The sequence below is a fragment of the Neovison vison genome, chromosome 12, assembly GCF_020171115.1.
Source record: "Neovison vison isolate M4711 chromosome 12, ASM_NN_V1, whole genome shotgun sequence".
Taxonomy (NCBI): Eukaryota; Metazoa; Chordata; class Mammalia; order Carnivora; family Mustelidae; genus Neogale; species Neogale vison.
Window position 1 is genome coordinate 6,130,926 of NC_058102.1, and position 24,067 is coordinate 6,154,992.

The 24,067-nt window shown below is 52.2% G+C and overlaps 1 protein-coding gene across 3 annotated transcripts; it reads left to right on the plus strand.

Annotated features, from left to right (window-relative positions):
- The first annotated feature begins 638 nt into the window (after positions 1-638).
- On the plus strand, positions 639-24,067 carry A4GALT (alpha 1,4-galactosyltransferase (P blood group)). 3 transcript variants are annotated; one of them, XM_044227314.1, is made up of 2 exons: positions 639-690; positions 22,193-24,067. In XM_044227314.1, exon 2 carries the CDS (start codon positions 22,239-22,241, stop codon positions 23,298-23,300), a length of 1,062 nt encoding a protein of 353 aa, XP_044083249.1. In that variant the 5' UTR covers positions 639-690; positions 22,193-22,238; the 3' UTR covers positions 23,301-24,067. The 3 variants fall into 3 exon arrangements, with proteins under 3 accessions (XP_044083249.1, XP_044083247.1, XP_044083248.1); XM_044227312.1 differs by lacking the exon at positions 639-690 and adding an exon at positions 8,225-8,497; XM_044227313.1 differs by lacking the exon at positions 639-690 and adding an exon at positions 18,289-18,326.

Below are 24,067 nucleotides of genomic sequence, written 5' to 3' on the forward strand. Positions count from 1 at the left end.
CACAGGTGCCTACTAAGTGCCAGACTGGTCCAGGGCTGGGGTGGAGAGTTTCCATGTTCTCCAAGGTGGCCTGGGCGCCAGGGATTGGCTGAGGGGGTGGGGGAGCCCGGAGAAGGGAGGGCGACACAGCCCGCCCCCAGGGGACCCGGAGGGGAGTGGGCGGGGCCAGGACGCAGCAGCCGCAGCAGCAAGGACCCTCGGAAGTTGCGGCGGTTCAAGCACATCAGTGAAATTCAGTAAAACACAGCCATGCGGGCCAAGCGTTTAGCACCAGTCACAGTTGGGGCGTGGGATGGGGACGTTCATGAATATATTCTAGGCGGTGACATCAGGCCCGGGTCCCAACACTGACAACTGCCCCTCCTCAGCCCCATGACCTTCAAGTGACTTAAGCGGCCGAGCCTCAGTTTTCTCATCTGTTAAATGGGGAAACCCGACTCTAAGCCCGCACAGTCGGCGACAGGGAGGCCCGGGCAGCGCTCGGTTCCTGTGGACGGTGGTCCAGGCCCCGCGCGGAGAGCCGCGGGGACCCAGCGGGGCGGGCGGGCGGGCGGGGCGGCGCTGACCACGCCCGGGCCGGAGGGGCGGTGCTCTCGCCGCCGGACTCCGGGCACTGCCTCCCGCCGCCCCGCTGCCCGCCGGCCCGCGGGGCCAGCTCGTCCGCCGCCGCCGCCGCCGCGGGAGCCGGAGGTACAGGGGACCGCGCGGAGGGGGCGGCGGGCGGGGGCTCCGGGTGCGGCCTGGGGACGCCCGGGGCGCGGGTGGGAAGGGGCGCCGCGAGAAGGCGGGGGCGAGGGTGGGCTGCGGAGGCGGCGGGGCGGGCTCGGCCGCCACCCGGGCCACCTGTTCCGGAGGGACATCGGCGTGCGCGCCGACTGGGCGCGGCGGTCCCCGGCCAACTGCGCCCCGAAGTTGAGCGCGGCAGCGGGACCCGGAGTCCGGCCCGCGAGGGGAGGAGCGGCCCCGCCCGGGCCCGGGTCCCGCGCCGGCGGAGAGGGGCCGCGGGGGCGGGAGGCCCGGGGCCAAGCCGGGTGGGGAGGCGCGCGGCTCGCTCCGGGGCGCGGAATCGTCTCGGGAGGCCTGGCCCTGGAGGGGGTGCGGCCGGCTGGAGGGGGGCGGGAGGCGTCGGCCCCGGGCCAGGAGGGGATGCCGAGGCTTCGGAAGTGCCGGGGCGGGGGCAGGGCCCTGCAGGTGGAGGGAAGGGCCCGGGTCGGAGCACCCCCTCTCTGGGATCCCGACCACCCCTCCTTCCAGCTCGCTTCGCTCCCTCCCTCCGGTCCAGAGGGGAGCCGCGGAGTGGGAGTGGGGACGGCTTGAGAGAGGCTCCCGCGGGAGTCTCCGAGTCCACTGCCCTTCGCTGCTGGGGGGCGGGGGAGCTTGCCTCAGTTTCCCCATCTGACACCCTGCAATAGAAGTTCCCACCTCCTGGGCAGACTCAGCTGAGCCTCTGGCTCTGAGAGGGTTAAAAGCCACCCCACCCCCACCCCCGCATCCACCCTTCCCTCAGGAGGACACCCTTTCCGCCTCCCGTGCCCCAGAGATGCTGAGTGATTGCCTGCTCCTCGCTGGCGGGGGTTGGCAGAAGCAGGACCCAGGCTGGCCAGGACTGTACCCTCCATACCTAGGTCTTCGCTGGGTGTTCCTACTCAGAGATCCCCTAGGCGGGACTCCCCAGGCGGCCCAAATACAAAAGAAAGGGAGAGGCAAGATGGAATCCTGTTCCTCTTCCTCCCGAACTTGTTCCTGGTGCCTGGGGCACCTGTCTGCTAGGACAGCACGGTATTAGAGGACAGACTCCCAAATAGAAATTCTGAAATATGTCTCCTTTCCTTATAGCGATGGAAGCCCTTCTAGCTGTCTAGGTTAAAGGTCCCAACCGGGATAGGAGGCAGAGTAAGGAGGGGGCTGCCGGGGACATTTGGGACAGGACTGGCACAGGAGGAAAGGAACTTGAAATGTGGAACAGCTCTTTCCTCCCCCACCTCCACCCTCCCCACCGGCTGCCGCCCCTCCAGGCAGCTGGGTGTAGGGCTCCACCAGCCATATAGTCACCCAGCTCTGCACTCGCCCGGCTTTCACTCCGGAATGCACTTCCACCCGTTGGACCTCCTAGGTGAGCTCACAAGTCCAGCTAAATGCCCTGTGTTTTCATTGTCCCACTCCTCTCCAAACTGGAAACTTCTGGATGAAAGGAACCGTAGTACCTGAAACCCCAGTGCATAGTTAGTGCTCCCTAAATGGAACTTGAGTGAATTACCTGGAGGAAGGAAGGGGAAGATACGCCATTTGCACCCCTGGAGAATCCTGTTGTGAAAATGCACCACGTTTGCTGAACTTTTGTAAAAATACTTTTTAAATATATTTGAATATATCTTGTCTGTAGAAATTTTTTCAAATTCCTCACCTCTCTCAAACCTTTTCTCACTGTTTACTTGGGTTACATTGTGTTAGTTAATGGATTGCGTTTGAAATTTAGGTGCTTTGGGGTAACGCTACATTGAACTTGCGCACGTGTCCATTGCCCGATTTTTCCTGGAAAGATCATCCCCTAGTTGTCACTGCATTTGAGCCTCTAGAAGGGCCCTACCTGGAGTCAGCTGGCTCTCCAGAGGGCCTGTACCATTTCACGCTTCCTCAGGCTGTGAGCGTGCATTTCTTGTTATTTACTAGAAATGAAATTACCGAGTCAAAGAGTATGAGCGTCTAGGATCTTCGCGTGGTTCCCCCACCCTTCCGCCACCCCCACCCCTTTTCATGGAGCTGTAACTGACAGGCAGCACCAGGTACACCGAAGGTGGACGGTGTGATCTGACATATACGTACCTTGTGTGAAATGACAATATCTGAGTTTCTGATTCATTTGTTTGAGCTCATCAGCGAGGTGATTGCCCTTTGTCTGGTCTCTTGGTGGCAAAGACCTCCCAGATTATCATTCGGCTTTTTTTTTTTTTTTGCTGCTGCTGCTGGTGTGGGTTCTGGAAGAGCACATTTTTTATTTCTACTTTCCTTCATCTGTGTGGGTGCTTTTCAATCAGGGAGACTTGGCTGCCTTTATGAGCTGATGGGAAGAAGCCAGAAGTCGGCGTGGCTGAGTCCCGGCGGAGAAGCCTGTCTCCTGGATTGAGGTCCCAGAAGATGCAGGAGCTAGGGGTGTCCGGCATTGGTCAAGGGAACTTCTGAGCAAAAGAGAAAATGGCCAGGCTGACACCTTATGAACTGGCTTTGATCTTCATGTAGGGAGGTGAAAAAGTTCAGTGGAGAGAAAAGGCTCTGGTCCTCAGGCCCCCAGCTCCCAGTGCTGTTTGCTAGCCTCATCCCCTGGGGTCCTCCCGGCTTCCCTCCTCCTGGCTTCCCTCGGAGGTAGCAGGTGTTACCACCTCCCCACCCCCCACCCCCAATGGACAGACTCACCAGGGAGGGAGAGTGCCTTGTTCGGGTTCAGTCAGCTGCAGAGTCAGCTGCAGAGTAGCCGGGATGCATCCAGAGTTGGCTCTCCAGGCATTAACCGTGTGCCCCTGAGAATCGCTCCCCTCTTGGCGCGTCCGTTTCTAGTAGATATCCGGAAACTGCGCCCATCTTAGTGAGTGAGAGTCCCTTCCTCTCCCGTCTGTCTCTGTTTGTTTTCCCTCTGGACAGACCTCAGTGGCTCCAGAAGCTTCCAGTGGAAGCCAAGTTGGCCACAGGACCGGAAGAGCCCTTTCCTTCTGCCTGGTGCCCACCCACCGTGCCCTGTGCCCTGTGCCTACACTCTCTGGCGGGAACACACTGCACATTCTGGAAGTCAGACCTGTGCAAAGTCTGACTTGGCCAACGGGGAACCTGAGAGAGAAGCAGGAGAAGTGGTCTTCACATTCCCCCACAGACTTGATTTGAAAGAGCAGAATCCCTCATCCCGGGGGCGCCTGGGCGGCTCAGTGGGTTAAGCCGCTGCCTTTGGCTCAGGTCATGATCTCAGGGTCCTGGGATCGAGTCCCGCATCGGGCTCTCTGTTCAGCAGGGAGCCTGCTTCCTCCTCTCTCTCTCTGCCTGCCTCTCTGTCTACTTGTGATCTGTCTCTGTCAAATAAATAAATAAAATCTTAAAAAAAAAAAAAAAAAAGAATCCCTCATCCCGGTTGAAGACACAGAGCCAAGAAAGGTCCCTGCCCCCGCCCACTATCCAGTGGTCTGAGGTCTTCATTTGTACCTTCCTACAGGGTCTCCAAAGCAGCCTCCTGAGGTGGGGGGTCAGCCAGCCATGGATTGAGCCCTTACCAGGTGCCAGACACTTTGTTATTTAATCCCCTCTTCAGGGGCGCTGGGGTGGCACACTTCCGTTGAGTGTCTGCCTTCCCTCATCTCAGGTCGTGATCCCTCCGTCTAGTCCGCTTCTCCCTCTCCCTCTGCCTGCCTTTCCCCCTTGTGCCCTCTCTCAAAATAAATGAATAAAATCTTAAAAAACAACAACAACGACAAAAACAACGCTCTGCCAGCTTGTGCTATTTGACCCATTTTACAGATGAGGAAACTGAGGCTCAGGGTTAAGCATTTTTCCTTTATGGTGGTGAGTTTGAGCTTCCAGCACCAGAGCAGTCCCAGGTGAACTTGGCTGGGCCACAGGCAGACTCCTTCCACCTGGCAAGGGGCGTTGGAATCCCAGCTGTGCCTTGGTTCCCCCAACTCTTAACCCTAGTTGATAACATGAGCACCTACCTCACAGGGCTGTCGGGAGCATTAAATTGAATTACTCCAGGAAAACCGCTTTGACCAGCACAGTAAGCCCTCAGGAAATGTATACTGTTACTATTAACCACAGAGCTCCAGGCCTGATGGGGAGCCTTTCAGAAATGTCAGCTCAGGCAGCTCCCCACTCCCCACGGGAAGGTGAGTGAGTCCTGACACTGGAGAGAATATGGACTTTTAATTTTTTTTTTTAAGCTTACTTATTAGAGAAAGTGTGTGTGTGTGTGTGTGTGTGCGTGCGCGTGCGCACTTATGAGGTAGGGGGAGGAGCAGAGGGAAAGGGAGAACTGGGGGCTCGATCCCAGGACCCTGAGACCTTGACCTGAGCCAAAGTCACATGCTTAACCCACTGAGCCACCCAGGCGCGCAGAGATCATAGAGTTTTCAAAAACCTTTCTGGAGACAAGATAGTGATCTGTATACACAGCTTTAAATGATGTTTCCTATGACCCAGGAGGCTCATTTCTAGGAACCAGTCCTAGAGAAGTAATTAAGGATGTGCTCAAAGACTGAGTGCAGATTCCCCACCGTGTTGTCCATAAAAGCAGAGAGATGGAAACCACGTTTCCGGGAGTCAGGACAGGAAATAGGCAAAGTGAAGGACGGATCCGCCATGGGAGATACTCTGTACCCCTGCAAGATTGGGGTACAGAGCTGTGTTTGTGGACACGACATGGGGGTGTAGTGTACCCTTCCAAGCAGGCTTCATCTATGCTTCATCGCAAGCACACAGCCTGATGAGTTTTAGGAAATGTGTACAGTTGTGCCTCTATCTAGTTTCAAAACAGAGGGGCCCTGCATGTTTTTAAATGAAAAATAAAGCAAGGTGTAGAAGAGAACGTTGGATAGGACCTTCCTCCATGTGCACATGGCTCTGGGTCAACTCCGCTCCATGTCTGCGACCGTGCCAAGTGCCAGGTCCCCCGGCACATGGAAGCATGGAGAAGGGATGGAGAAGAATCTTCGTCACATGCTTTTGCCTTGGGTCTTAAGTGGCCTTACACCGTCTTCAGGGTGGGGTAAAGCAGGGGTCACTACGGGGTACTGACTGGACGTACAGTCCAGTTGGGGACAGGACGCGAAGGCATGAAGCCAGGACTGCCATCAACTGCCCCCCATGCAGCCTGGAACGGGGTTTTGGTGGACCCGGTAGCCAATGGCAGCTCCTCGTTCCTGTTCTGGTTAGGAGGCTGCTGAGACAGGATTGGGGGGATGTCTTGGGAAATGGGAAGCATGTGCTACAGAAACGTGGAATTCCCAGAGCCTGGTGGAAACCCATGGAGTTGGTTTTCCTTTCACATTTCTAGCGTCATGTTCAAGGGCACCTGGAGTACCGGCATGGTTTTCCTTCACACCTCGGTCCTCACACATTGATGGTGCCCTCCCTCCGTTACTGTCGTTTACAGCCTCAGGAGAGTGGGCGAGGTGTGGCTCAGTGCCCATGTTTCTCAGCTCCCAGTATCCTCCACGGCCAAATGCACCCTGGCCATTCCCGGTGGGACTCACCCAGGGCCCTGAGGGTCTGCCCGTGGTCTAGGCTGTGGACTAGGCCTGGGATTAGGGGTTCAGGGCTGCTCACATGCCCACTTGTTTGGAAGGTAGCCACGAGTGCCAGTACGTGCAGTGGGGACCCAGGCCACGGCCCACAGTGGGAGGTGTGCTGAAATCCAGGCAGCTTCCCGGAGGTGGTGTGCTCCACTCACCTAGGTCAGGAGAGATTCAGGGAGGAAGCACCATTAGAGGACTCAGAGCAGACATCCCTAGGTGCAAATCCTGCCTCCCAGGCTTACTAGCCCTTCTGCGATGGGAAGGTTGCCTCTCCTCTCTGTACCTTCATTTTCCAGCATGTGAAAGGGGACCATGCTGGTTGGCATGATGATGTAGGAGAGTGATCAGTGCTTGGCAGGATGCCCGACATGTGGTGCCTTTGGCGAGCGGCAGCTCTTCCCACGTATGACGGTTGAGAGGCTGCGGGGCTGGGGAGGATGGAGGGACGTCTTAAGGGAAAGGAAAGAACATATTGCAGAAATCTGGAATTCCCAGAGCCTGATGGCTTGAGCAATCCGGCAGAGGTCAGCCTGGCTGGTCCGGAGGTGGTGGGCCTGGGGTGCGGGGGAGGGGGGCGATGCAGGGGCTGCAGGGGAAGTGCCCGCGAGGCCTGGAGACCTGCTTGGAGCAGAGGCAGGAAGCCAGGGAAGAGGCTGGGGTGGTGGGTCCCGAAGCAGAGGACAGAGTCCTGAGCTGGGCTGTGGTCATGGGGCCAACGTGGGAAGGAGAGACGTGTCAGAAAAAGTGTTCCGAGAGGGTCTCTCCCCCTGGTTCCCAGGGGAAGAATTTCTCCTCCACCCCCCTTCCTCTGGACTGTTGCAAGAACCTCATAACTGCTTTCTTGTTGCCACACATCCCCTGTGGTTTAGTCTCAAAAAGCAGCCAGATCCCGAAGAACTGTAAGACAATGGCACACGATAGCTCTTTCCTCCTCAGAAGCTCCCAACGGCAGCCCTCCCAATCGGAGAGACAAATTCTTCCAGTGGCCCTCAAGGCCCCCTATGACCTGGTCTCTTTATCTCTCTGACTTGCTCTCCTGGTGCCTTCTCCCTCCCATTTTACTTACTCTGCTATTCCAACACCTTAGGTACACGTGCCCCAGGGCCTTTGCACTCACCAATTTCCCTCCTGGGACACACTTCCCCCAGATAGCCCTAAGGCTCGTCCCCTCACCTCCTTCAGCTCTTGGCACAATGTCAGCTTTTCAGCTTTTTGGAGAGGCCATCTTCACCCGTCTATGCCTCCCAGTCCGTGCTGCCTGCTGCATTTTTCCACACAGCACATGTCATCCACCTGATCTATTTCTTTACTTGTTAATTTTCTCCCACTGGAACTTCAGCTCCAGGAAGCAAAAGACAATTGGCTTTGTTCCCTGCTGTCTGTTTCCAGATGGTGGAGTGGGGCATGGCCCATAATAGGTGTTGAGGCATTTGTCGAATGAAGGATTAGGGGACTGTGTGTGATGCCAGGGGCTTGAGTGGTTTCTTTTCAAGAAGACTTTTGTAATCAGGTTGAGCCCGAACTCTCTTATCTGTGAATTGTCATCCTTTTGGTCTCATTATCTTTTTTTTTTTTTTAAGATTTTTTTGTTTATTTGACAGACAGAGATCACAAGTAGACAGAGAGGCAGGCAGAGAGAGAGAGAGGGAAGCAGGGCCCCCGCTGAGCAGAGAGCCCCATGTGGGACTCGATCCCAGGACCCCGGGATCATGACCTGAGCCGAAGGCAGAGGCTTTAACCCACTGAGCCACCCAGGCGCCCCAAGGTCACATACTTTTGAATTTTCATATTTAAATACCTGAGTCTTTCCTGGTCCCAAGAGAGGAAAGGTGACTTTTCCAGGGTCAGGGCTAGTAAGCACAGGAAATAGGGTTTGTACCCAGGATTATCAGGCACAGACCTCTCCTCTTTCCCGGAGGCCATCCCTCCCTCCAGGGTCACTCCAGCTCTGCCTGGGGTTGGCTTCTCAGGAGCAGGGTGAAGTCATTCCCATTGGCGATTGAAAATCTCTGACCTCTGCGAATGCGCCTATCTACAGATAAATTCACACTGTTACACGGAGAAAGGTTAAGCATTTGTGTAATTTTGAGAGGTGTTGTTTACTTGTCCTTGGCCACTGGAGTTCGTACCATCTGGCAAGCCTACGAGCCTTGGGCGAGGCGCCTGTCCCCTCACAGCCTGGCCAGAAGAATGTGTGGTCCAAGTTTTGGATTTTGCCCATCTGACAGGTGAGAGATGCTGTACGAAGTGTTTTGATGTGCCTTTCTCTTGCTTAAGAAAGAGCCTCACTCTTGCTTACATATTAAGGGGCATGTTTTACGTGTGTATGTACAGACTTTGGCCCCTTTTCTTTTGTGTCCCTGGTAGTCTTCTCCTTGATTCCTGGGAGCTCTTTAGAGGTTCGGAAAGATCGGACTTTTGGGATCCGAGGGGCACAAAACTTACCCCAAGTTGTCAGTTCCATTTTGACTCCACTGATGGGATTTTGGGGGCAAAATCCCACCATGAAGCAATTGGGGTTTTTCAAGGAGTCAGATGTATTCATCTTTTCTTTTACGGCTTCTGGATGGATTTCGTACGTAATTAACAAAACTTTCCCAACTCTGAGGTTATAAAGGAATTTGCCCATGTTGTTTTGGTTCTAAATGTTTATAGGGTCTGTTATTTTACATTTGGACTTGATCCTGGGGCGAGTTCTGAGATGGGAACACAGCTTCTACTCCCTCCCGTTTCCCAACACCTTAGAAGACCTAGTTTACTTGACTAACTGGAAATCCTGCAGTGGTTGGAAATCCGGGGACCTGACCTTGGCTGTGATAGCTTTTGTTTCTTTGCCCTGTTTGTTCAGATGCTAAGAGTGCATTGTTTTTGTTATCTGGTTTTTGTGTTTTCTAAAGACTGCCTTGTTTCAAGTATGGAAACTTCACAGCATGTTTTAATATCTAAAGAACTTCCAGTCCTTCCTCATTTTTCCCCTCCTTGTCAGAGTTTTCCTAGACGTCTTTGCTTGTTTATTTTGGCACATGAACTTCAGAATCAACCTGTCAAATTCCAGAATCACATAGGTATTTTTGCTTTTGTTTCCTTTGTGGGAGAAGACATATCGAGAAATACGTTTCTACAGCTGAGGTCAAAGAAAGGACTGTCTGTGCTCTTTTCTAGAAATTTTATGGTTCCATGTCTCACAGCTCGGTCTTTAATCCCTTTGAGTTTATTTTTGTGGATGGCGTAAGAAAGTGGTCCAGTTTCATTCTTTTGCTTGTAGCTGTCCAGGTTTCCCAACATGATTTCCTGAAGAGACAGACTTTTCCCCATTGCATATTCTTGCCTCCGTTGTTGGAGATTAATTGACCATGAAAGCATGGGTTCATTTCTGGACTGTTCTGGTCCACTGATTTATGTGCCTGTTTTTGCACCAGTTTCCATACTATTTTGATGGCAACAGTTTTGTTGTATTTCTTGAAATCTGGGATTGTGATCCCGCCATCTTTGTTGTTCTTTCTCAAGATTGCTTTGAGTGTTCAGGGTCTTGGTGGTTCTAGACAAATTTTAGTAATATCTTGTTTAACTTCTGTGAAAAACGCTATTGGTATTTTGATAAGAATTGCATTAAATCTGTAAGTTGCTTTGAGTAGTATGGACATTTTAACAGTATTGGTTCTTCCAATCCATGAACATGGACTATCCTTGGATTTGTGTGTGTCATCTTTCATTTTTTTAATCAATATTTTATAGTCTTCAAAGAGTACCAGTCTTTCACCTCCTGGGTTAAGTTTACTGCTAGGTATTTTATTCCTTTTGATGTAGCTGTTAACGAGATTGTTTTAATTTCTCTTTCTGCTACTACATTATTAGTGTGTAGAAACACAACAGATTTCTGTATATTAATTTCTGTATATTCTGTGACTTCACTGAATTGATTTATCAGTTAGAGTCGTTTTTTGGTGGAGTCTTTAGGGTTTTCTATATATAGTATCATTTCATCTGCAAATAGAGTTTTGCTTCATTTCTTACCTATGCTGATGCCTTTTCCTTGTCTGATTGCTGTGGCTAGGACTTCCCATGCTGTGTTGAATGAAAGTAATGAGAGTGGACGTCCTTATCGTGTTCCTGATTGTAGAAGAAAAGCTGTCAGTTCTTCCCTATTGAGTGTGATGACAGCTGTGGGTTTTTCATAATGGATTTTATTATGTTGAGGTATATTCCCTCAATCTATTTTGTTGACAGTTTTTATCACGAATAGATGTTGTACTTTGTCAAATGCTTTTTCTATATCTTTTGAGATGATCATACGGTTTTTATCCTTTCTCTTTTTAATATATGATGTTGATTGATTTGTGAATATTGAGCCACCCTTGCATCTGGGGAATAAATCCCACTTGATGGTGGTAAATTGTTTTTTTCCTCACCCCACCCCCCACATTGATTTTTTAAAATATGTTGATGGATTTAGTTTGCTAGTATTTTGCTGAGAATTATTGCATCTGTGTTCATCACACACATGTTGTGGTGTTTTTATCTGGTTTTGGTATCAGGGTAATGCTGGCCTCATAAAATGAATTTGGAAGCTTTCCTTCTTCTATTTTTTGGAATAGTTTTAGAAGAATAGGTATTGGGTTGGCTAGGTGGCTCAGTCAGTTAGACGTCTACCTTCTGCTCTGGTCATGATCCTGGAGTCCTGGGATGGAGCCCTGCATGGGGCTCCCTGCTCAGCAGGGGTCTGCTTCTCTCTCTCCCTCTGTGCTCACACTCTCTCTTTCAAGTAAATAAATTGTTTTAAATCTTAAAAAAAAAATACAGGTATTTACTCTTCTTTAAATATTTGGTAGAGTTTGCCTATGAAGCTATATCTGGTCCTGGACTTCTGTTTTGGGGGGCTTTTTGCTTACTAATTCAGTTTCATTACTAGTAATCAGTCTTGGCAATTTTTCTGTTTTTCCTGATTCAGTTTTGGAAGGTTATATGTTTCTAGGAATGTGTCCACTTTTTCTAGGTTGTCCGATTTGTTGGTGTATAATTTTTCATAGCATTCTCATATAATCCTTCGTATTTGGGGAGTGTCAATCAATTATTTCTCCTCCTCCATTTCTGATTTTATTTATTTGAGTCCTTTCTCTTTCTTTCTTGATGAATCTAGCTAAAGGTTTATCAATTTTGTTTTTGATTTTTATGAAAGGCTTTATTGCTCTTAAAAAGAAAGTCTAGGATAAAATTTGATGCAGTATAGAAACTTACTCATTATTATTATTTTTTTTAGGTATTTATTTATTTATTTATTTGACAGAGAGAAATCACAAGTAGATGGAGAGGCAGGCAGAGAGAGAGAGGGAAGCAGGCTCCCCGCTGAGCAGAGAGCACGATGCGGGACTCGATCCCAGGACCCTGAGATCATGACCCGAGCCAAAGGCAGCGGCTTAACCCACTGAGCCACCCAGGCACCCCTAGAAACTTACTCATTATTTTATCTACATCTTCTGAATTCTTACTTATATTTGATCTACTTATTTCTTGGGCTAAGAGAAGGGAATTAAAATCTCTTATTAGTGTGTTTCAATCTATTTAACCTAATATTTTGTACTTTCTAATTCCTGGAGTGTTACTTGGTACCTTGTAAATTATACCTGTACATTCTATATGGCCCTTCTTGGGCTCATTTAGTGATGGTTGGCTTGAATTCTCAGTTTTGTTTTGAGATCATGGCCTCAGCTTTGTTTTTGTTTGTATCTGTCTTTCTACCTTTGCTCTTTTACTTTTAACTGTTCAGAATCCCTTTGATGTCTATCTCAGTCTCTCAGATATAGGATAGAGTTGGATTTTTTGCTTGGGATCTCAGTCAAAAATCTTTCTTTTCATAAAGATAAGAGAGTTAAGCCTGCTTACATACATTGATATCGCAGGTTTCTCATTTCAATGTCCTATGGTGTATACATATGCAGATATGTCTTCATCCATGTAGAAGGGTTCTATTCTTTACTCTTTCACTGTGTTTAAAAAAAAGAAAGTCCCCCTGATATCTGGGAAAGCTTGTGTTTTTGTTATAGTGGCTACCTTTATATTTACACCTTTATATACTACTTAGTTTCTTCTTTCTGTAGACAGTATTGTTTCTCTTCTAGGAACAATAAACTTGTTTCCTCTTTTTTGTTTCCCTTGCGCTTGTCACGGTCCCATTTCGGCTGACATTGTCCTGAGTGATGAAGGCGTATCTTCTTTCCGTTCTGACGCTCCCAGCGGTTCTTGGTCAGGTGACACTCATGAACCAGCTCATGTTGTCATTGCCACGAAAACGTGAAGAAGTGTCAGCAGCTAGGGAGAACGTTCTGGAGACAACAGTGAAGCACTTTCGAGAAATGCCACATGACCCACACGTGATGGGTGCAGGAGGTGATCCTGTGTGAGAAAACCCCAAGATCGAGAGCCGCATGCTCTTCCAACTGAGCCAGCCAGGTGCCCCTTGGTGACTGTAAAATCTGACGAAACCATTTTTTCAAGATAAAAATTCTGCAGGATAAGAAAGCAGACTGACATTGTTTAATGGGCAGCATTTTAGTTTTTTTAAGTGGGCACATAACAATGCGTCTTACTAGATACGGTAAAATCGGTCGTGTTATCCTCTTGTTGCCGCCTTTGTACTTTAAATGTGCTTAAACTTTTGCTGTTGGATTTTTTAGCTCTTACTGCTCGAGATTAAAGATGAGGTAACCACAGAGCGCATTGCACTTTCAACCTCCTTTCCCGCTTGCCTGCCAAGGTTGGGGTAGTTCTATCATTTCCATATTGTCTGGGTAGGTAACATTTTCATTCCATCTGTCCTCTTGATTCCTCCCCTTTCTTGAGAGAGAGAGGATGCCGCAGTTAAATACATTCAGTCCTTTTACTACAGTTCTTTAAAGCACCAGCTTGGTTGTCTGGAGTTGATTCTTTGGTCTTCTTCAGAGGAGCAATCTTGCCTAAGTCCTTATACTTCGAAACTCTTGGCGTAATCTTTACATGGATTTATTTTTTTAAAAAGATTGTATGTATTCATTTGAGAGAGAGAGAGAGAACGAGAGGGACAGAGGGACAGACTAAGAGGGAGAAGCAGACTTCCCAAACGCGATGTAGGGCTCAATCCCAGAACCCTGGGATCGAGACCTGAGCTGAAGGCAGACACTTAGCCGACTGAGCCACCCGGGCGTCCTGTAATCTTTATATTTAAAGAACACTGTGGCTCTAGGTTAATCTTGGCTCAAGTTTCCTTTCTCTGATGACCCTGTAGGTGTTGTTCCACGGTCTTCTGTCTTTAAATGCTGCTACAGAGAAATCAGATGCCAGCCAGATTCTTTGTCCTTTGTCCGTGCCTTGAGCTCTGTATGTAGCTCCCCAGAGATTTACCTTTGTACCTTTAAAGCCCAGTGATTTTACTCTCCTGTGTCTTGGGATTTATTGTTCTCGGTCACTGTTCTCTAGTACATGGTGTGCCCTTTCAGTTGGGTCTGTGAAATTAGGCCTTCCCCTATTTCTGGAAGGTTTTCCTAAATTATAATTGCAGCAATTTATTCTATCTGTCTGTTTATTTCTTCTTCAGGAGGTCAGTTTTACGTGTGTTGGATCTCCTCTGCAGTCTGTTTCATCTTGTTTTGGTTCTTTATCTCTTTGATTATTTCTGCTGAATTTTGTGACTTTTTCTCATTTTAATCTTTGTAGCTCTTCCTGTACTTTGTCTGGAATCTGTTCTCCTGGGTATTTCTTACCATCGAGTCTTTGTTTCTGAAACAGTTTTGTATTTTCCTTCTAATTTGTTTCTGAGGTCTGTTAGTTCTCACATCACATACTGTCTCATTTCTTGCTGTCAGTTTGACCATTTCTTCTCCAGCTCTTGTATTTCTGCTTTTTGGTTTGCCTGCATAGCTGGGACTACATGTATATATACATATATATACACACACACACACGTATATATATATATATATTTATATTTATTATTTTAATATTTATACATAATATAAATATATAAAATAAATATGAATAAATAAAATATATAATAAAATAAAAATATAGAATAAATATAAATATTTACATTTATTTATATTTATATTTACTATTTATATATATATACTTTTAGGGACGCCTGGGTGGCTCAGTGGGTTAAAGCAAATTTTTTTTTTTAAGATTTTTGTTTTTAGGGTGGGGTTATGGACATTGGGGAGGGTATGTGCTTTGGTGAGTGATGTGAAGTGTGTAAACCTGGCAATTCACAGACCTGTACCCCTGGGGATAAAAATATATGTTTATAAAAAATTTAAAATTAAAAACAAAAAACAAAAAAGATTTTTGTTTTTATTTATTTGACAGACAGAGATCACAAGTAGGCAGAGAATCAGGCAGAGAGAGAGAGAGGAAGGGAAGTAGGCTCCCTGCTGAGCAGAGAGCCTGGCGGGGTTCGATCCCAGGACCCTGAGATCATGACCTGAGCCGAAGGCAGAAGCTTAACCCACTGAGCCACCCAGGCACCCCTTTTTAAAAATTTTTATCTGTCTATTTGAGAGAGAGTAAAAGAATGAGATGGGAGAGGGCCAGAGGGAGAAGCAGGTTACCCGCTGAGCAGGGAGCCTGATGTGGGGCTCAATCCCAGGACCCTGGGATCATGACCTAAGCTGAAGGCAGATACTTAACTGACTGAGCCACCCAGGCATCCCTGGAATTATTTTTAAAGGGGTGTGTGTGTGTGTGTGTGTGTGTATGTTTCTTTTCTTTTTAAGGTTTTACTTACTTACTTGACAGAGAGAGACACAGAGAGAAAGGGAACACAAGCAGAAGGAGTGGGAGAGGGAGAAGCAGGCTTGCCTCTGAGCAGGGAGTCCCATGTGGCGCTCGATCCCAGAACCCTGGGATCATGACCTGAGCCTAAGGCAGATGCTTAACTGAGTCACCCAGGTACCCCTGTTTGTTCTTTTTTAATTCATGCCATAATTTTGTATTAGAGTTTTTTCCATTTTGTGGGAATATTTTTATGGTGATTTTTCTTTGTACGTAAGAGAACATTAGTATTCCTTTCCCTTTTCATTCTTGGAGTATCTTTGTATGGACCCTGTTTTTTTCTTATTTTTATTCCTTTAACCATTTTTTTTTTTTAAATAATCAAATTGGTTGAATTTTTCTGGATCAGCATTTAGTAGGAGGTTTTGGTAGAAATTGGGAGAGACGGGACGCCTGGGTGGCTCAGTTGGTAAAGCAGCTGCCTTCGGCTCAGGTCATGATCCCAGCGTCCTGGGATCGAGTCCCACATTGGGCTCCTTGCTCGGCAGGGAGCCTGCTTCTCCCTCTGCCTCTGCCTCTGCCTGCCTCTCTGCCTGTGCTCGCTCGCTCTCCCTCTCTCTTTGACAAATAAATAAATAAAATCTTTAAAAAATAAGAAAAAGAAAAGAAATTGGGAGAGAGACCAGGCTAGTTCTCGAAATTTCTCCATTTTTATGGAAATTGATTATTCCTTTAAAATATGACCTTCCTTGGGGTGCCTGGCTGATGCATTTGGTTAAGTGTCTGACTCTGGTTTCAGTTCAGGTCATAATCTCAGGGGTCCCAAGATCGAGCCTTCTATTAGGCTCTGGGCTTAGCATGGAGTCGGCTTGGGATTCTCTCTCTCTCTCCCTGCCCCTCCTGCTGTGTGCTCTCTCTCAAATAAATAAATCTTTTAAAAATAATAAAAAATAACATATGACCCTTTTCTGGATCCACTGTGCTTTGGCCTCACAGAACACAACTGGCTTGAGTGGGCCACCTGCCTCCAAACTTGAACTCTCCCGGTTCACTCGTTCTACAGCTCACTCTTCTGACTTACTCATCTTCCTCTAAGAAGTGCTAATTTCTGTAGGTTTCCACTTCGGGTCCCCTCTGCACCCTGTTCCTCCCCGGCTCACTGCTGTATCTGGTGGACTCTCAGGAGCTTGGGGCCTCATTTACATGTGAGTTGGGGTTTATGGGTTTTCCGTGCCCTTAGTGTCCCTAAAGCTGAAGCTTGTGGTTTATTTTCTGTTTCCTGTGCTCTGTATGACATCAACAGAGGAAGAAAAATTCAGAACCAAGAATCTGCCCTGTTCCTTTTGGAAAAACAAGTCTCTACCTCCCTCATTTTGTTGGTAACCTTGCCCAAAGAGCAAGCCACTGTGGACCCGATTCTGGCTTTAGAACATCTTAAGGGCTTCAGAGAAGAAACATTGTATAAGTTCTGCTCTGAAAAACAGCTGTTTTATAAAAATCACCTTCTAGTAACTGTAACTCCGACTTCTTTTTTTTTTTTTAAGATTTTATTTATTTATTTGACAGAGATCACAAGTGGAGAGGCAGGCAGAGAGAGAGAGGAGGAAGCAGACTCCCTGCTGAGCAGAGACCCCCCCCCATGTGGGGCTCGATCCCAGGACCCTGGGATCATGACCTGAGCTGAAGGCAGAGGCTTAACCCACTGAGCCACCCAGGTGCCCCGAACTCCTACTTCTTAAGTAGAAATATTTACTTATGACTCGAAAGATGGGAGAAGGGTACAGGGCCAGGACTGTGAACTCTTAAAGCAGGATTTTCTAGATCTAAGTTTTGATTCTTCCCACCAAGGAGGGTCTGAGTTCCTGATCCTGTCCTGTCTCCAAAAGTATCCCTACTTTCGGCTTGGTAGACTTTTCCTTTATCTCTTTCTTTCTTTTTCCCCTGTGTGTGTGTGTGTTGGTTGGTTGACGTAACAGGAAGTCCAGGATGTACCAGCTTCAGGCATAGCAGCATCCAGGTGTAATGATGACATCATCACGCATCTCTTTCTCTCCAGTTCTTGTCTCTGCCAGCCGCGGGGCCACTGTCATTCTCTGTCAGGCAGGCAGGCTCACCCTCCTGGCTCACGGCTCCATCTTTAGCACCTCCATTAGAAGGCACGTGACTCTGCTTGGCCTGGATTGGGTTAACGTGCCCTCCCCGGCTGCTCACTGTGGCCTGGAGAACATGGCACAGTCATTAGGCAGACTTGAATCGTGTGCCCGCCCCAAGAACTAGAGAGTGAGGTCTGTGAGGTGGAGGCAGTTCCTCAAAAGAAATCAGGATACTGTTGTCAGAATGGATGCTGGGCAGGCAAAGCCAGCAGACAGCCACGCCGTCTGCACTGGGAATCACCAGTGCAGGTAACATCTGCCCCTTTTCTCTGGCCATGCGGCGAGGCCCACCTGGGGTCCAGAGGAGCTGCCATTCCAGTGATGTCCCAGGCAGTGTGTGACCAGGGGGTGGTTCTGAGACTCCAGGACAGAGGGGACATATAAAGTGGTGTTTGGGGATAAATAGTGGCCTGAGAGGAGATCTGTCATGTCCTACCCCCTGTGACATGTGACTGTGATTTCCTTTGGAAAAAGGGGTCTTTGCAGGTGTTAAGGATCTTGAGATGAGGAAACGATCCTGGCTTAGCCGTAGTCCAATGACGAGTGTCCTTGCAACAGACAGAGGAGGAGAAGAACATACACGGGAAAAGGCCGTGTGAGCGCAGGGGCAGAGGCTGGAGGAAGCAGCCCCAAGCCTGGGCGGGGGGCAGGAAGGGGGCACCAGAAACTGGAAGGAGCAAGGAACAGTTCTCCCTTAGAGCTCGAGAGGGAGTCGGGTCTGGTCAACACCTTGGTTTCAGACTTCTGCTCTCTGGAGCTGTGAAAAAAGTTGGCACCTGTTGTGGTCATTGGTCTCAGCAGCTACAGGAAACCAGTACTGCGAGCGGATCAGAGTTGGGTCCCTCTTCTGTATCCTTGGTTTTGTGGTTTGTGACTTCTGCTGGGCTGTCTGCCTCCTGAAGCATCTCCAGGGAGACCTGGGGTGAGGCAGTCCTTGCTGGGGTGAGGGGGCAGGAAGGGCTCCCTGAGGGCACCAGCTCCACACCCCACAGCTGTGTGACCCTGGCAGAATCCCTGTCCCTCTCTGGACCTCTGGAAGCCAGTCAGCACCCATCCCAACAGCCCGCGGTTCGGCGTGGACCGTGTCTGACCATCATCGGGACTCTGCTCCGGTCAGGGTCCACCAGCACCAGCTGAGCTGGATGGACACGGGAGCCGAGGAAAGGTCAGAGGTGGGGTGGCCCCTATTGTGGGCCATGAAGGAGGGACAATTACCAGGCAGAGAAGCCATTTCTGGGCACTTGGACCTGGTCCCTGACGCCAGTGCCCCTGACTGGGGGGGGCCCACGAAGCGGGTGCTGAGAGCCCAGCGAGCAGGGAGCTGTCGGGCCTTTGGGCCTTTGACCCACCGGCTGGGTGCTTCTCACCCTCACTTCCTGCCTGAGCTGGATCACGGGGGTCCTGATGATGGGAAGCCGCAGAGGAGCTCCGAGCAGGGTGGGGGCTCAGCAAGCTAACTGGAAACGGCTCCCTGGGGCAGGGAGGCAGGAGGAGGCAGTGGCCACGTGCCAGACTCTGCTGACAAGGGCCAGGACTTGGGCTGCAGCTGTGAGGCCCATCCCGGGGGGCCAGGAGCATGCTTTGGACCTGAGGTCACACGGGGATTGGGCTGTGGCCAACTTGGCCCTGTGCACAGTTTCTATTCCTGGGTCTTGGGCTCCGGGACCAAATAACGACACTGCTTGGGACTGGCACTCTCCATGGGGGCGGGCGCGGGCTCAGGGGGCACATCAGGCCTCCCCAACAGGCCCAGACCCCACCCCACCCCAGAAGAGCCAGATCACCCCAATGCTGCGGGGCCTCCATCTGTACAGCCCTCTGCCCACTCCTCAGTGTGGTTCACATGGGGTTAAAAATACTCAGGACCAAAATAGCCTCTCCTCGCAGGGGAACATGAGGTTCTTGATTTCTAGTGGCGCTGCTGCCCATGACCCAGCCGGGGATCCCAGGCCGCCCCCCGGCTCTCCAGCCCCCTTTCCTTGCTCACACGCTCTGGACTGCTTTCGTCATTTGCCGATTTGCTGATTCGCTGACTCGCTGACCAGCCCATTCATTAATTCGCTCATTCATTCATTCACTCATTATTCATTGATTCCTGCCCTTGTTGATTTGCTCCTTCCTTGACTCACTCACCCACACACTGAGTCTTTGCTTGGTGGCTGCGGACTGCATCCCTGGGGCCCTCGACTCTAGAGGCTGAGGAAAACCAAAAAAGACCCGTCCCCGTGGGGTGACGTTCCGCATCAGTAACCCACACAAATGAGAACGAAATGTCCCGTATGGCAGAGGAAGTACCGGTGACAGTCAACTCCAGAGGAGGCCGTGAAGGGACAAGGGAGGTGGAGTTTTGGGGCCTGGGAGGCCCCACAGGAAAAAGATGATTTTTTTTTTTTTTTTTTAAAGATTGTACTTATTGAGAGTGAGAGTTAGACTAAGAGTGAGAGTGAGAGAGAGAGCACAAGGGGGAGGAGGGAACAGGAGTAAGAGAGAGAAGCAGACTCTCTGCTAGCAGGGAACCCCATGCGGGGCTCGATCCCAGGACCCCGGGATCATGACCTGAGCCGAAGGCAGACGCTTCACCGGCCGAGCCACCCAGGCGCCCCAGGAAGATGATTTCTGAGTGAGAACAAGAGGGAGGTAGGGGACCGAGCCCGGTGAACAGCTGTGGGAAGAGGGTTCCAAACAGAGGGGACAGCGTACACACGGGCCCTGAGATGGCAATATGGGGGGCATGGGTTTGAGAAAGAGTGAGCAGGCCCGGTGTGGCTGGGGGAGAGCCGACGACCCGGAGAGACGCAGGGTGTGAGGCCGGGATGGGGGCCGCAGGACCTGGTGGACCCGGGCTTCCCACATCACTGAGGATCTCTGCAGACAAGTGACATGGCCTGGCTAGTGTCCTCGGAGTGTCCCTCTGGCCGCCGGGGCAGTGAGTCCATGAGTGAGCCGATCAGCGAGAGGGCGAGTCGTCTGTGTGTGCCTACTGTGTGTCAGGCTCCGAGCCGGGCTCTGGCGGGGGAAAGGCGCACAGGGCCCTGTGGCGCTTCTGGAGGCCCACCAGGCTAAGGCCCTTCGAGCAGTGTCCCTTTCCAGGAAGCCACCTTCCCCTGGTTCCGCTGGACCCTTTGCTGCATTTCAGCGGTCCCCAGCCTTGTCCGCGTCTGTGTCCAGATGGCCCCCCTGCCCGCTGAGAGCTCCCCGGGGGCAGAGCTGCACCTCTGTCTGCCTTCCTCCCAAGCACCCTGTGGGGCCGAGAGAGATCAATGAGCCAGTGACCCCGTGTGGCTGGGGCGTGAGGCCTCCGCGAGCCCGCCGCCCTCCTCACTCTGTGTCTCGCCATCTTTTGCAGATGGATTTGTGGGTGCGGAGCATTTGTGGAGGGGCCGTGTTCCTGTCGGCAGAGGAGTGTGGCTAGCTGCCTAGCTGCCCGGATCCCTACCTCGCCGCCATGGGCCACCCAGGCTGGTCAGTTACCAGCCAGAGACGGCACCGCGGGTCCCAGCCTTCCACCAGGGGGGCAGGCCAGAGGCTCAAGTCACAGCCTCTGGCACTGCCCTCGGGCTAGGAGACCCTTCTGTCCTGGGGAGGGGCTGACTCCAGCCCCCGTTAACCCCCAGGCTGCCTGCCCAGTCCCTCCATCCCTCTGTGTGTCCCCGTTTCCTGGCCTCTAAAGGAGAAACAGTCCAACCACCCTTGGGGCTACGGAGAGCCAGAGGAGGTGCACACGGGCCCCAGGAATTTAGAAGGCGCTGGGTAGACGGTGGCCGGGGTCCCGTGAATAGCAGTAACAGCCTGGGTAAATGTGTACTGAGTCGCCGAAGTGCCAGGTGCGTTCCCACGCCCCCTGTGCCACTTCTCTCCCAGGCTGGACCGTGGCCTGGCTTCAAGCCCCCGCCCCACCACTTGCCTGCCCCAGGACCTCGTGTGAATCACCAGACTTCTCCGTGCCTCGTAGTGGTGGGGACAGTGATCCCCACTGCATAGAGCAGCTGGGAAGGTTTAGAACGTTTCATGTGTGTGACTTCTTGGGCAGGCCACCTGGCACGTGTGGTGACGGTCAGCCCTTTAGTGGGTTCCGGTGTTCTTGCCTGCAGGTGGGAAGCGTGAGCTCAGTGAATTGTCCCACGTCTTAGCTGGTTCGGGCAGACTTAAGGTCCTGTGCCTCCCCAGTGTTCCCGTAGCCCTGCCCTTGGGGACAGAACCCAGGCCTGTTTCATTTCCCCCAGCCGCTTGTAAGGCCCCCAGGATGTTCTTGTCTGCTGGCCAGGTGGACATCACCAGGAGAAGGGTGAGGGTCGAAGGGCAGCAGTCCTAGGCGGGGTTACCGGCTTGCAGCACAGTCTCCCTGCCCCTCTCCCTCCAGACCTGTGTCTCTAGGAAGCACGGCCCAGGGTAGAGGCTGGGAAAGCCAGACAGTTAAGAGACTCCATTGTGTCTGAGACAAGGACTTTGGGACCCAGCATGCATCCCTGGGTGCCTGGAGCCCACCAGCCCTCCAGGCTTTGGGTGCCAGTGCCCAGACCTGCCCAGGCCCCAGGCTTTCCTGCTGAAAAGCCCCGAAGGCTACTTGGCAGTGTGCCCTCTTGGAGCAGCTCCAGGCCTGGCTTGTGGAATTGAATGGGGCTGAGGGGTCCATGTGCTGGGCACCAAATCACGGGCTGTCAGTGGCCCAAGGGGCCCAGGCCTCACCGAACAGAGGCCAGAGTGCCTTGTGGCAGAGGCATCGCTTCTGACAACCCTGGTCTGTGCCAGACCCTGGCCTGCGGCGTGATGGCCGTGTGTTGCAGGTAGCACTGGCTCCGTTCCTGGGAAGCTCCCAGGTGTGTCACAGAGAGCAAAAGGGACTCTTCCCAGCCTTCGGCCTCTGGCCTGCCATTCTGCTTTGCAGGTGGAGGAGGAAGGAGGTGGCACTCGGAGCCAGCAGGTCCGTGGGCTTTTGGAAGCTAGCACTGGCCATCACTGATGCTTGTGGGAAGTGTTCTTGGGGCCGGGGATGCCAGCGGTCTGCCCGAATGTGACGCTCGTCTCTTACAGACCAGCCGGTTCCTGCCGCGGGCGCTCGGCGTCATCCGGGGAGAACATGCCCGGGCCCCCTAAGTGCCGGCTGCGGCTGCTTCGGGGCGCCCCGAGACAGCGGCTCTGCACCCTGTTCATCATCAGCTTCAAGTTCACGTTTTTCGTCTCCATCATGATCTACTGGCACATCGTGGGAGAGCCCAGAGGCCAGAGAGAGTTCTCTCACTTGCCTGCCGAGGTCCCCTGCCCCCAACTGGTGCCCCCTACGCTGCTGTCCAGCACCCCGCCCCCGGGCAACATCTTCTTCCTGGAGACCTCAGACCGGACCAACCCCAACTTCCTGTTCATGTGCTCGGTGGAGTCGGCCGCCAGGGCCCACCCCGAGTCCCGGGTGGTGGTCTTGATGAAGGGGCTGCCCGGCGGGAACGCCTCCCTGCCCCGGCACCTGGGCCTCTCGCTCCTGGGCTGCTTCCCCAACGTGCACCTGCTGCCGCTGGACCTGGAGGAGCTGTTCCGGGACACGCCCCTGGCGGCCTGGTACGCGGCCCGGCGGCACCGCTGGGAGCCGTACGTGCTGCCCGTGCTCTCCGACGCCTCCCGCATCGCGCTCATGTGGAAGTTCGGCGGCATCTACCTGGACACGGACTTCATCGTCCTCAGGAACCTGCAGAATCTGACCAACACGCTGGGCACTCAGTCCCGCTACGTCCTCAACGGTGCCTTCCTGGCCTTCGATCGCCACCACGAGTTCATGGCTCTGTGCATGCGTGACTTCGTGGCCCACTACAACGGCTGGATCTGGGGCCACCAGGGCCCGCAGCTGCTCACGCGGGTGTTCAAGAAGTGGTGCTCCATCCGTAGCCTGGACGACAGCCACGCCTGCCGCGGCGTCACCGCCCTGCCCAGCGAGGCCTTTTACCCCATCCCCTGGCAGGACTGGAGGAGGTACTTCCAGGAGGTCAGCCCCGAGGAGCTGCAGCGGCTGCTCAAGGTCACGTACGCCGTCCACGTGTGGAACAAGAAGAGCCAGGGCACGCGCTTGGAGGCCACGTCCCGGGCGCTGCTGGCCCAGCTGCAAGCCCGCTACTGCCCCACGACGCATGAGGCCATGAAGATGTACTCGTGAGGGGCCTGCTGGGGGCACCCTCCTCACACCACGGGGGGTCCTGATGGAGGAGGACTCCTGGCCACCTTTCCTGGGCAGGGGGCGGATGGGAGGGCCCGGGACAGGGAGGCCTGAGTGGCCACAGCCTAGGATTCGGGGCAGGCCCAGGGGAGGGTGGGCAGCTGTCTGCCCCAGAGGTGTGCTTGGAGGACCCACTGCAGGCCCCCAGGTCCGCTCCCTCCCGGGCGAGGCCGGTGGGACACCCCGCCCAGCCTGTGTGCTTTCTCAGGGTGCAGGCAACGAGTAGGGGTTGGGGAGGGCCCCAGCCCAGAATCCGCTGTCGTGCACGTCTGGGTCTTCTGGACAGCACACCAGAGCTGTGTGCACTAAAGCAGCTTCTGGGCATCTCGGGGCAGCCAGCCCAGTGGGGGCCAAGGTGCCCACAATGAGAGAGCATGGATGGAAAAACCCCAGAACAGGGGTAGGAAGGAGAGGGGATGGGGGAGACAGCAGGGGTGCATACCCGGCCTCATGAGTCCCGGTTGGGGGTTGGGGCTGGCAGGGGCATTGCTCTTTCCTGCCTTTGGTTTCTTTGTCAGAGGCGCTGAGCAGCTGAGCTGCTGAGCTGGCCTGGGGAGCCCTGCCTGCTCACCCCATTCTCTTTCCAGAGATCTTGCAAGGGTGATGTGCACCTGCTGGCTACTCCAGGGCATGGGGGCGGGTTTTAAGAAAACCAACCCCCATCCTGCCTACAATAAACACAGGATAATAAACATAATATAAGCGGC